The sequence below is a fragment of the Rhincodon typus genome, chromosome 39 (assembly GCF_021869965.1).
Source record: "Rhincodon typus isolate 14 chromosome 39, sRhiTyp1.1, whole genome shotgun sequence".
Lineage (NCBI taxonomy): Eukaryota > Metazoa > Chordata > Chondrichthyes > Orectolobiformes > Rhincodontidae > Rhincodon > Rhincodon typus.
The window spans coordinates 2,930,091-2,942,249 of NC_063370.1; the positions used below are offsets into that span (position 1 = coordinate 2,930,091).

Consider the following 12,159-nt stretch of genomic DNA (forward strand, 5'->3'; position numbering starts at 1 on the left):
CTCTGTTCCTGAGAAGTGAGCCAATTTGACCTGTGGCCTATGTTTCCCAATTTTAATTGTTACACAACAGTTGGTTATATCTACAGTCACCTGAGCCTCAAACTCTAACATTCTGTCCACTTTTTACTCTTCCTTTAAAATATCTCCTGAAACCTACCTTTTTGGCAAACCTTATAATCATCTAAGCTAATATCTGCTTATATGGATCAGTGTCGTACTTGATAATGCTTCTTCTTTGGGGAAACTTGGTTATGTCAGAAGTGCTGCACATATATAAGTTGTTGTCTTTCTCTCGTTCATTCCTAGGAAGTTTTTTTAATGTGTTTGAGATCCGAGGTCAGCAGGTGTCAGAATCTAATGAAGAATGGATTCAAGTCAGAGACTTGTTTTCCCCAAGGATAAATCAAAGAATTGATTGTTTTTAATCCTTGTATTGTGGCACTCCACGGCCTGAAGTAACTGTCTGCCTCCAAAAGTTTCTGTCTGGCAGGAAATTCCTTTTTACTCATAACAGGAACTTTGAAATGCATTCACTAGAAAAAATCCATTGGGCTTTCGTTTGGGGGAAAGGAGAAAGGACTGCAATTTAGATGTATCTCTCATCTGAGAACAATGCAGCTGAGGTGCTGCACACAAATGTTCAGCTAAATGACAGGATTGTTAACTGTCTGAGTGCATTGTCTAAGTGTGAATGGTGGGTCACAATCCCATAACCTCTCTTGTTGTGCACTGCACAGATAAGATTCCTGTGGATTGGAGAAGAAAAATAAGAGCATTGGGTTTGTGCTGGTAAACTGATGCATTCAATTCAGGTCAAAAATAGCACGGTAGCTCCCAAACTGCTGAGCTAGTTCAGTGGAGCTGGTTTTAATTCCATGCCTACTTCAGGGAAGGGAGAAAACAGCCAACTGCATCACTGGCATTTGCTGCCTCTCTCAAAGTATCTGGAGATTGAGTGTGAGTCGTCTTGACCCACTGCAGTTCATAGTGGCAAAGGTGTTGAGTACAGAGTTTTAACCCACGCCCCAGGCAAGCACAGTGATACAAGTGCCATTAAGAATACTATGGTGCTCTAAAGTGATTTGGTTTTTAATGTTGCCCTCCTCAGTGGGAAAGATTGGGGGATGGACAGTGGTGTCACAGTAAGTTCAGCATGGTGTTCCAATTCATGCGACCGATGCCATAGGTAGAACCAAGAAAGAGGTTGCGCTGAGGGACTAAGATGAGCTAGGTGCTAAATTATAAAGCAGGACACCAATGGTAATAATCTGCAGCTTACCACTTGGGTCACATGCAAATTGCCTCAGGACAAATAAGATTTGAGAAATTAGTGCATGGCTGAAACACAGGTGAGGGAGAATTGGGTTCCACTGTATCAGCCCTGGCCTCCGTACTGGGGAAAGTAGAATCCACTGTTGGTATAGTCTACACTCGAACTGTGCTGGGACTGATGCTGTAGCAAGCTGTGTAACCAGAGAATTCTTAGTCATCCAGCACAGAACCAGACCCTACGGTCCAACCAGTCCATGCCGAACATAATCCCAAACTGTACAACTTCAACATGAGTTCCCAACTTCTATACTCAAAGGACTAAACAATGAAGGTAAGTGTGCCAAACGCCTTTTTAACCACCCTGTCTATGCGTGACGTAACCTTCAAAGAATGATGTACCTGAACCCTTGGGGGTCTCGGTTCTACAATACTACTCAAGGCCCAACCATTCGTTGTATAAGACCCACCCCTGTTTGTTTTATCAAAATGCCATACCTCGCATTTATCCAAATTGAACTCCATCTACCATTTTTCAGCGCATTGACCCATTTGATCAAGGTCCCTTTGTAATCTTAGATCTCCTTCATTATCTACTATGCCACCAATTTTGGCGTTGTCTGCAAACTTACTAACCATGCCTTCTGTATTCTCATCCAATTCATTTATATAACTGACGAACAAAAGAGAGCCCAGAACCGATCCCCGTGGAGCACACCACTGGCAATAGGCCTCCAGTTCGAAAAGCAACCCTCCACCACCAGTCTCTGTTTCCTGCCTTGAAGCCAATTTTGTGTCCAATTGGCAAGATCACGCAGAATCCCATGTGACCTAACGTCACTAATTAGTCTACCATGCGGAACCTTGTCAAAGGCTTTACTGAAGTCTGAGTAAACAGACTTGTTTACTGTGCCCTCATCGATCTTCTTGGTAACTTCCTCAAAAAACTCAATCAAGTTTGTGAGACAGGATTTCCCTTGAGGGCTTTAAACTAAAGTTTGGGTAGATGTAACAAACCAAAGGGTACAGGTGAGGTAATAGAAAAAAATAGGAAAATGACAAATGGTAGAAAGGGGCAGATAGAAAAAATATTAAAGATGGGAGGGGATGGATATGCACTGCAAGGGATGAGGTGGGGAGGGAGGGAATGCCCATAGGGAGGAAAGGGAAGGGGTGTAGGTAGGGAGTGAACAAATGGGAAGAGGGCTTATGTTTTGGGAAGGGAGGGGCTGTATGGAAGTGGTGGGAAGGGAAGGAGCTGCATGGGAGGGGTGTGTGGGAGAGTGGCTATGTGAGGGGGACAGGGACGCACAGGAGAGAAGGGGAGAGGGGACATGGGAGTGAGGGGAGGGGAAGGAGGCAGGCATGCAGGAGGGACCTGGAGTAGATTAAAGGGAAGATGCATGGGAGGTGGGCATGAGAAAGGAATGAATATTTCAGTGATCAAACAGGTGTGTGCTGCACTATTCAGTAATTCCATGTTTTGGCATAAAGGTAGTTTGTGGTAGTAATGGGATTGTTGATCTGTTGTGTGCAGAAATTGGTTAGAGTCCACCATTTCCGCTACTGTAAAAACTCTCATTGAAAGCTTCATTGTGACTGTATTTTAACAGATTTCATGGAGCACGCTGTTAACACAGTCTGAATGTGTCTCATCTGATCCTTATCTACACTATGACAAAATTTCAGGCCGCAGTTTAATCAATTGACTGCTGAGTTCATCAGAACTTGGATGGTTTCCGATGTTCTGTCACTGTGCTCCATCTGTTTCCTCAATGGTCTCAAATTCACTTATTTCTCTCTAAGTTACAGACCTCTTCAGACAGTGTTGACTTCCCCTTTTCTCTTTTTCTCCGTTCCCCCCCGCAAACAAGTATAAGTTGGAGTAAAAATAAACAATGCCCCCAAAATTCTGTCAACATCCATTAATTCTAAACTGAAGGATTTACACAAGTGTAAAACAGGATTGTAGTTTGTTTATTTCTTAGTGGCTTAGTGTTTTTTTGTTAGATTCTTAATTTTTGCAAAGTGCTATAGAAAGAAATCCTGACCAAAGGAAAGTATGGGAAAGCAAACAGGACAGAATCAATTCACTGAAGGTGGTCACGATATTGAGATAAGAATGCTGATGCTTTGGAAAGTCCCTAAATTCTTCTACCTTTTAGCACAGCATGTGTTTTTGGACATAATCATTTTCATGCTGTGTGTGTGTCCGTGGGGGTGGAAGTAGGGGGTGAGTTGTTTGGGAGAGGAGAAGGTGGGGAGAGATGGATAACTAATGTGCATTTGTATGCAAAGGCCACTAGGTTGTGGATGGAATGAGAAAATATATTTGCAAAAAGTGCTGGTTGAAATTCCATAGTTGCTTGCAGTAGAAACCACATTTTGTTTAGTTACATTACCTTGCACAATTTCTGTTCTTTGTTGGCCTTCACTTTCCCTCCCCCACTGCCCGACAAGGAATCATTCCCTGGTTCACTGATTCTTAGAGAGCTAAAGCAATATTTCACACTGTCAAGCTCCCTTTGTTTCTGAAGGTCCTGCCTAGCCCTGGAAATCCCCCCTCTCTGAAATAGCTGCGGCCTGTACTAAAACAGATGTTGGAGACACAAACTTATTAAATTTGAGACGGTTAGTCATCCAGGTTTTAATGTCATCTGGGAGGTGATATACGACTTTCAGATACTTGCTATATTCAGTAAGGTTTGACAGAAGGCAACATTAGGCTGTCTGGAATGAGAACACAGGTTCCCACATTTAATGAAATTTAAATTCAAAATCAACTGCTTTCCGCATCATTGATCAAGCTAGACATGTATTGTGTAAGGAGCTCCCCACTCAAAAAAAATGCCTCTTTTGCCTCAACAAAAAAACTGAAAAGTAGTTATTATTAATAGAAAAAAAAGGACTGTAGATGTTGGAAATCAGAAAGTAAAATGGAAATTGCTGGAGATACTCAGCTGCTCCAGCAGCATCTGTTGAGAGAAAGCAGCGGTAATGTTTTGAGTCCAGTGACCCCAGACGGGCTGCGTGTCTCTAGCAATTTCTGTTTCTGTTTATAATTATTAACTTTGGAAAGATTAAACCAAGTCTAATGGTGTGCAGTTATATTTTTTTCAGCCATGTCAAACTTTTGACAATGTGAACATTCTTTTTCTGAAAGGGACATATTCTTGACTAACGGCAGAGTTAAAGGCTATGGGGGGAATAGGTTGAATTCTGGCCTCAACTCCACATCTCCGTTAGCCACAAAATTACTGAATGGCATGATTCTCCCAATTTTGTATGTTAATACATCTGTCTGTTACATGATAATTTTTATAGACTATAAATATGGATATTGAGGTGTGGAGCCATTTATTGATGTGCATGCCCTTTTGAGTTTATAGAATCATAGAAGCAGGCCATTCGACCCATTGGGTCCACACCGACCCTTCGAAGAGCATCCCAGCCACACCTGCCCTCCTAACCTTATCCCTGCAACCCTGCTTTTCCCATGGCAAATCCACATACCCTGCACATCACTGGCCACTGTGGGCAATTTAGCATGGCCAATCTGCCCTAACCTCCATAGCATTCAGATGCAACCCATGCAGGCACAGGAAGAATGTGCAAACTTCACATAGACTGAGTCGCCTGAGAGTGGAATCGAATCCGGGTCCCTGGCACTGTGAGGCAGCAGTGCTGACCACTGAGCCACCATGCTGTTCTGCTGCAACAATCTCCACTATCCTACCTGGTGAGCTCCTAGCATTTTAGAAGTTGGGAGTTTGAGTGTGATTTCCCCTTTATTTGTGCAATTGTTTCAGGTGTAAATATGTAAGCACGTGTGATGTGGTGTAAAAAATCAGCAAAGAGCAAAATACCTGCTCTAAGCATTAAGTTGATTGTAAAGAAGTGGAGACGAGAGAAGAAAATCAACAGTTTTAATCATGATGAAGTACACATGGATGAGATCCATTTTTTGTTCACTGACTGATGACTGACCCAAGTATCTCCAACACTTCCTCTTTGTCTTTGGAAACAAAAATGTAACTTTTTTTTGTGAATGAAAGTTAGTGCAGTCAGGAGTGAAAGATGTTTCAAAGAGCTTGGGTTTCTTTGTTGATTTAAATACATGGCTCAGTAACTGTTTTGGGTCCTTGCATCATAACCTGTGCTGTGAGAAAGGGACGCCTATAGACGTACTATACTTAGATTTCTAGACTGCACTTGATAAGGTGCCACATCAAAGCAGAAAGTAGAAGCTTCTGCAGTAATGGGTACAGGTGGTTCTCCTATAACACAATAGTTGCATTCTCGTGTGACCTCACACTCTAGAAAATCGTGCTAAAGGAAAATTGCTATAGAAAATCGCTATACCTGTACAGCAGAAAGTTCCCGTTATCCAAACAGCATCCACTATTCATCAAACGCGTTACAGCCAATTCGAGTTAATGAAACACGTGTTATTACAGAACTACCATATTAGCCTGGGTAGAAAATTTGCTGGCTGGCAGAAAATACCACTTGCATAAATGGGTCATTGTCTGATTGGAGGCATCTGAGCGTGGGCCCCAAGTTCTTACAATTGCTCCTGCTTCATTAAGTGATAGACTATCATTTATGTGTTGAGATCTTTATTTAACGTGTTCTGCTTTTAAAATGTTCTCGCATCATTTGCCTTTTCACTTCCACTCTTGCACATTCCTAATGTTGCTCTTAGAGACACCAAACTTGGATCCTAAATCAGCATCCTAAATGTATTGATCCATACTGATGTCTGTTTGATAATTGGCGATTATAATATGTTCACATTTACAGATCTGCCTGACTTGCTGCCCACGGGATGTGATGGTCCGAATTGACCAGTTCTGCCGATTGCACAACATTAAATTCTTTGCTGGTGATGTCTTCGGCTACCATGGTTACATGTTTTCTGATTTGGGAGAGCATGAATTTGTGGAGTAAGTGTAAATAATTCAGTTGCTTTTTCCACAAACAACCTTAACATAGTCTCAAAGAATTTTCTTGGTTTTGATGAGTTGCCAGTGAAATATTCTTTTCCTCTTCCCCACATCATGTACTATCAGCAGCTGAGGTCATGGTGGTGAGCTGTGAAACTGTTGTAGATTATTGCCCTGATTCCACTCTGAGATCTGACATAATGGACCACCCCAACATCCTCCAAACCTCTCCTCCATTGCCCAACTCACTGCAACTGCTCTGGGGTTCTGAGGAAGGGTCTCTGGACTTGAAAAGTTTACTCTGATTTCTCTCCACAGATGCTGCCAGACCTGAGGTTTTCCAGCAATTTCTGTTTTTATCACCGCGCTGTTCTTACTTGATTCCCACTCTCCTCTTCCTGATAATAGTCAGAATATATTCAGCAGCGACATCCTTTTTTGTTGTTCTTTCTCCCCTCTTGTCACGCTGACTAGAACCCTCAGGATTAATTTCAGTTGAGCTTGATCTTTGAAGTAGCTTTCATCAAGCATTATTCTCAACATGTCTGAGTCAAATCTTAATTTTTTTAACAATATCCACAGTGAAGCATCAAGAGCGTCCTTGTGGAAGACGTAAATATGTTACTGCAGGAAAGCATTGAAAATGTAACCAGCATTTGATTGTTAATCTCAATTTAAATATTCTTCAGAGAGAAGCAGAAGGTGGTGAAAGTTGGTCCGGGTGAGGAAGATGGACCCAAAGCTAAAAAAGTGAAGATTGATCCAAATGAAACTACATTGATCAAAAAGGTATGCAAATCAGGAGCATCTGTTACTTACTAAAGCAATGCTTTAATTAGAAAGTAGGAATAGGCCATTCAGCCCTTCAAGCCTGCTCTACTATTCAGTATAATGATGGCTAATCTCAATGCCGTACTCCTGCTTTCTTTCCATACCACTTCACACTTTTTAATATCTAAAATTTTATCAGTCTCTTTCTTGAATAAGTTCAGTGACTAAGCCTCCCAAGTCTGCTGTGGTAGAGAATGGATGTTGATGTTATATTTGACCCTTTGGATACCCCTCTATCCTTTTATTCCAATTATCTGCCTGATTTCGATGAAATAGTGTTGAGGTGGTTCTGATTATTTTGTTTGATTCAGTTAAAATCTGGAGATGAGTCTGTCACTTAAAGAATCTTACTCTCAAATTCTATGCTGCACTCATTTGAAATGTATTTTAAAAAGTAGTTTGCAACATAAAAATAAATTCTCTTGGATTTTCTATTTGTTTTAAGTTGGTTGTTTCCATTGGTTGCCATCCTGCAGTTCAACCGTAGAGCAGTTGACTTCTAATTGACTTTGGAGGTACCACAGTTTGACTGTTACGTGGCTTATGAACGGATAAGGCTGTGCACTGTTGCACTTTACCAGCAGAATAGCTCATTTGCTCTCTTCCTGACACAGAATATATGTAATTTTGTTTTTAAATGCTATTCCCTTAACCTGGGTGAAATAACAACCAGTTTGCCCATTGTCTAGTTTGTCACTGGTATACATGTGACAAAATCCTTTTGAAAGCAGCTTGAGATGATTAATGAATATCTCTCATCACTCCTTTATCAGTTACTACCCTGTTACAGCGTGCCTCATGCAGCAACTTGCTGATCTCTCGCTCAGCAATCATGACAGGAAAAGCTCTGATGTGCTTTATTTCCTATGAGGTGACTTGCTGTGACCAGTGCTGTCCCTGGTCACAATGTGAAGGAGGATCCCTGTGAAGTTTTGTAGACTGAAATGTTAGGTGTCTATGGGAGCGCTTTATGATATCTCCTGCTGGGAAGGAGGTTGTGCTGAATCTTCCTAAATGCCAGAAATGTTGTACATTCTAAAACTAATCATCTCCCCCATGCCCACTCCCAAGCTGACAAATATATGCATGTGCTTATCTTCAACTTTAGTCTCTGAACACTTTGTGATACTAAAATTTTCAAAAACTCAGTTGGACTGTTAGGACTCTTTCAGAAAACATTCATTTGCCTGTCCTGGAAATCACTGTACTTTTACTTGAAACAATTTACTGTTAAAATGGCCAATCCAAGCCTTTTCTTTATCGTTGCAGCACCAAGCCTGTACTACTGTTGGGTTCTTATTGTCTCTGCTCCCACATCTTGTTCAAACCAATATGCTGTTTTCCATGTATAAAATAATTTACATGCATATCTTTTTAACAAACAACACTCTAGATACATTTTCATATTGTTGTGTCAGGATCAGGCGGTGTATGCAGCTTGCTTCTATTGCTCCAGATAATTTTCACTGATTTAACATGCATGTTGCTCCCATATATTAATATCTTCAGATATTAATAAGGTAATTATGATCTCTTTGACTCATTGACATCATTTTAAGGATAGCACGGTGTCTCAGTGGTTAGCACTGCTGCCTCACAGTGCCAGGGACCCAGGTTCAATTCCACCCTGAGGCGATCGTGTGAACTCCACACATGCATTCTCCCCGTGTCTGCTTGGGTTTCCTCCATAGCCCACAGATATGCAGGTTAGGTGGATTGGCCATGCTAAATTACCCAGGGATGTGTAGGCTAGGTGGATTAGCTGTGGGAATGCAGAGTTACGGGGATAGGGTGGGTCTGGGTGGGATGGTCTTCAAGAGGGTTGGTGTAGATTCAATGGGCCAAATGGCTTCCACACTGTAGGGATTCTATGATTTAAGATGGATGAAGCAATGTGCATTCCTTTCTATAACTGATCACTGAAATTAACACAAGCAGGATTTCAAGCTTGACGTAGCTTATACTGACCACAAATGTTAAAATGAAAACTTTTTTTTTTAAAAATGAAGAGTTTTACCCAATGTTCTCTATATGCTCTTACTTCATGCAAGTTTTCATTACACAATCTCAGTGTGCTCTTTGAAATATTTATCAATGGTTACAGCAAGTTATCAGATCAACTCTTTGTTTGAGAGCACTGTTTAGCTTTCTTACTGATCAGGATTATCACTGCATACTGCAGTCCTTGAATTTCTAAACCCTTATTTGATTATTATAGTAATGATGTAGCTTTATAGGTTTAGAGTTGGCCAACATTTCTGCTAATTGTATTCCAATGGATTTCCAGGAAAGTACTACCCCAACCAGATGGTTTCCGAAGCAGTTTCCACTAAAAAGAAAATCAAGGGCCGGAGTTAAAGCACACCAACAGAGGGCAGCTTTGCTTTAACATTGTTCTTTGCTAGCCTCCAGCAGCTGGGCTGATATACTGCATCATTATAGGTAGTGTTCCCCTAAATGTAGCTCCTAAAAGTTGCAAATTTGAATGCCTATTTAGTAAATGCATGCCATGATCTCTCCGATTATATTTGTATTTGGCTGACAGAACTGAAAAAAGGAGCAGGAGCTAAATGTAATTGCTATCAATTTAATTGATCTTCTGAAGATCTAGTCAGTGTTGTTTCTGATCTCTGTGTAAAGTTGTGTTTATGCTGTTGACTACTCTCTCACCAACAAACTGATTCCACTGAATTGTTGACTGGAGGCTACCAATTGGACTTGACAATCTGAGGCATTGCCACAATATCAAGAGTTTAAGGATGCTCGCTCTGCGAGAGCTGTACAGAGACTCCTGATTCTTTGGCTTGGACTTTTTTTGAAAATGGAGTTGAAAGGACAGTGTTGTCTCTTAAAGTAACAGCTGCTAATTGAGGCTGATAAGAAGTACTGGACAATAGTGGTATTGGCATTGTTAAAGAGCCAGTATACAAGCACTTGGTGGGGTAAAAGTCCCATCTCTTTGTGTAAAATAAATAGAATCCAGGAAGCCTGGCATCTTTGATCAGGGGATTTGAATGTGCTCTGGAATTCCCCTACCATTACCATACTGGTTACTCCGATCACTTATTAACACTGGCTGAACATAGACTTGTTCCAGCTGCTGCAAAAGTTGCAGATAGTCTTCATGCGAATACCCAAATTTTGTCAAACTGTTCTCGGTTTAAAACTTGGCACCTTCTATCATTCATAATTGTGTCCAGAATCTTTTGAGTTATATACAGTTTTTCTGGAGTTCTTCCTCAAGTCTGTCTTCTACTGCAACGGGGAGCATCACATCATGCTGTTGTGTGCTGGCATGCTGATTGCTAAACCACAATGAACCGCCTTTTTCTGAATTCAGTCATCTAGTCTTTAACCTAAATAACTGAGGGAAATTGACCATTTTTTTAAAAGTCTGTGTGAGATCTGTTTCATTTGTATTACATCATATAGTTGCTTCGCACTGATGTAATGCTGCCAAATTGTCTGGTAGCTGCAATGCGTACATGGTTGAATGGCAACCTATAGATTATATGTTTGATGGAGGTAGCTGATCACACTTACCTTGAGTGAGTGCAGTCAATTAACTAATACACAGTATGACAGTAAATCAAGCGTCCATTTCACTTTGATCAATAGGAGACTGAGAATTAATTGTTTCTTTTTTATGCATTTATATTTCCCTGGTATCTAGTTCCTTTGTAACAAGATTTCTCTGTTGTCGAAACAATATCTTGGCTCTAAAAATTACTGAATTCGATGACACCGGAAGGCTATTCTGTGCATCATGCCCATGCCAGCTCTCTGAAACTTCTGTCCATTTGAACCAGACACTTCTGTGTATGATTTATTAACTTTCTGACAGCAGTTATGAATTTTTCTGATGGAGCATTTCATGGCCTTCCAGCCTTCTAAAGGCAAAAAATGTTTCTAATGTTTATCCTTTTCTCTTTCCCAGACAGGAGTCATGCTGTGGTATTGGCTCTTCCTGTTAATAACAGCAGTCATCTCTCCTCCCTTTTCAGAGTGAGAGATTTGCTGCTCTTGTAGTAAGCTAGAACTATGTTGAGTAATGGCCCCAGGCCCTAGATAGTTGAGATTTTGCAGGGCTATGAAGTAAAAAATTAGCGATTGGGACTAATCGGATAATTCTTTCACAGAGCAGCTCAGCCACTCCTGTTTTGAAGGTCAGTCGTCGTGGAATCAATAAATTTGTCACAATATCCCAAAACTGGTTCAGCCGACAACTTTGTGTACACATTTTCCAATCCTTGCAGTTTGAGGTCTTTTCTAAAAGGTTAATAAATCACTTTCTTTTACTAAAGAGCAACTCAGTCTCAAAATCTTTTCCGTGGTTGACCTGCCTGGTCATGACCTGCAGCTCCACTTAATCTGAAAGGCCTGATGATGCCATGCTTTGTCTGAACGAATGTCTTCAGTTCAGCAACATGGAATGATTCCTCAACCAATCTATTTTACTTTTTTGTAATAGGGAAGAAAAACACATTCCACCTTTCCTGAAAGCATTGACTTCTAGCAGGTCGTGAACCCTAGGTCAGGGAGGGCACTGGTAACTGAATTAAGTCGAATTCTGCTGTAATTGCATGGAATTTCAGAATTTTAAGGATAGCTGTGTGCCTTTTCTCTGTTCCCTCCACTCTGCTCTCCACCACCCGCCCTGGCCATCACCATCACCAATCCCTCTGCTCCCAAAGATGGGATTGATGTAGTGAAGAAAAGGAGCCTTTAATTTCCAGTGATTGGATGTGATGGTATAATGTTGTTAGAAAAAGGGGTTGTCTGAACTTCATTGAGCAATAAAATAAAAGTAACTGTTTGACCACGGTGAGGAGTGAGCCTTATCTTACCTGCACCTGAAACTAGAAATCTGGCTGTTTCTTTGCTTGTTCACTATTTCTCCTCCAATAGAGCATTATTAAAACTAGTTTGGCTTCCCTCCTAATGACAGGTCAGGCTGATATGAGCTAAAACAGCACAGAATACAAATGCTCCCCGAGGTATTTCAAGTCTGTGTCTCCCTACGTGGACAAAAGAACCTCCAGAGATGACAGTTGCTGTCCTTGACATCTCAAGACAACATTTTACCAAGTTGGCATCAAGGAGCCCCAGGAAA

At 41.1% G+C, this 12,159-nt stretch overlaps 1 protein-coding gene across 1 annotated transcript in view; it reads left to right on the forward strand.

The window, feature by feature from the left end:
- Positions 1 to 12,159, forward strand: part of sae1 (SUMO1 activating enzyme subunit 1) — a 96,918-nt gene that overhangs the window by 20,155 nt on the left and 64,604 nt on the right. Inside the window, exons 4-5 of the mRNA XM_020513366.2 lie at positions 6,073 to 6,215; positions 6,905 to 7,004. Coding sequence (XP_020368955.2) covers positions 6,073 to 6,215; positions 6,905 to 7,004 — 243 coding nt within the window. The remainder of the gene's footprint in view (positions 1 to 6,072; positions 6,216 to 6,904; positions 7,005 to 12,159) is intronic.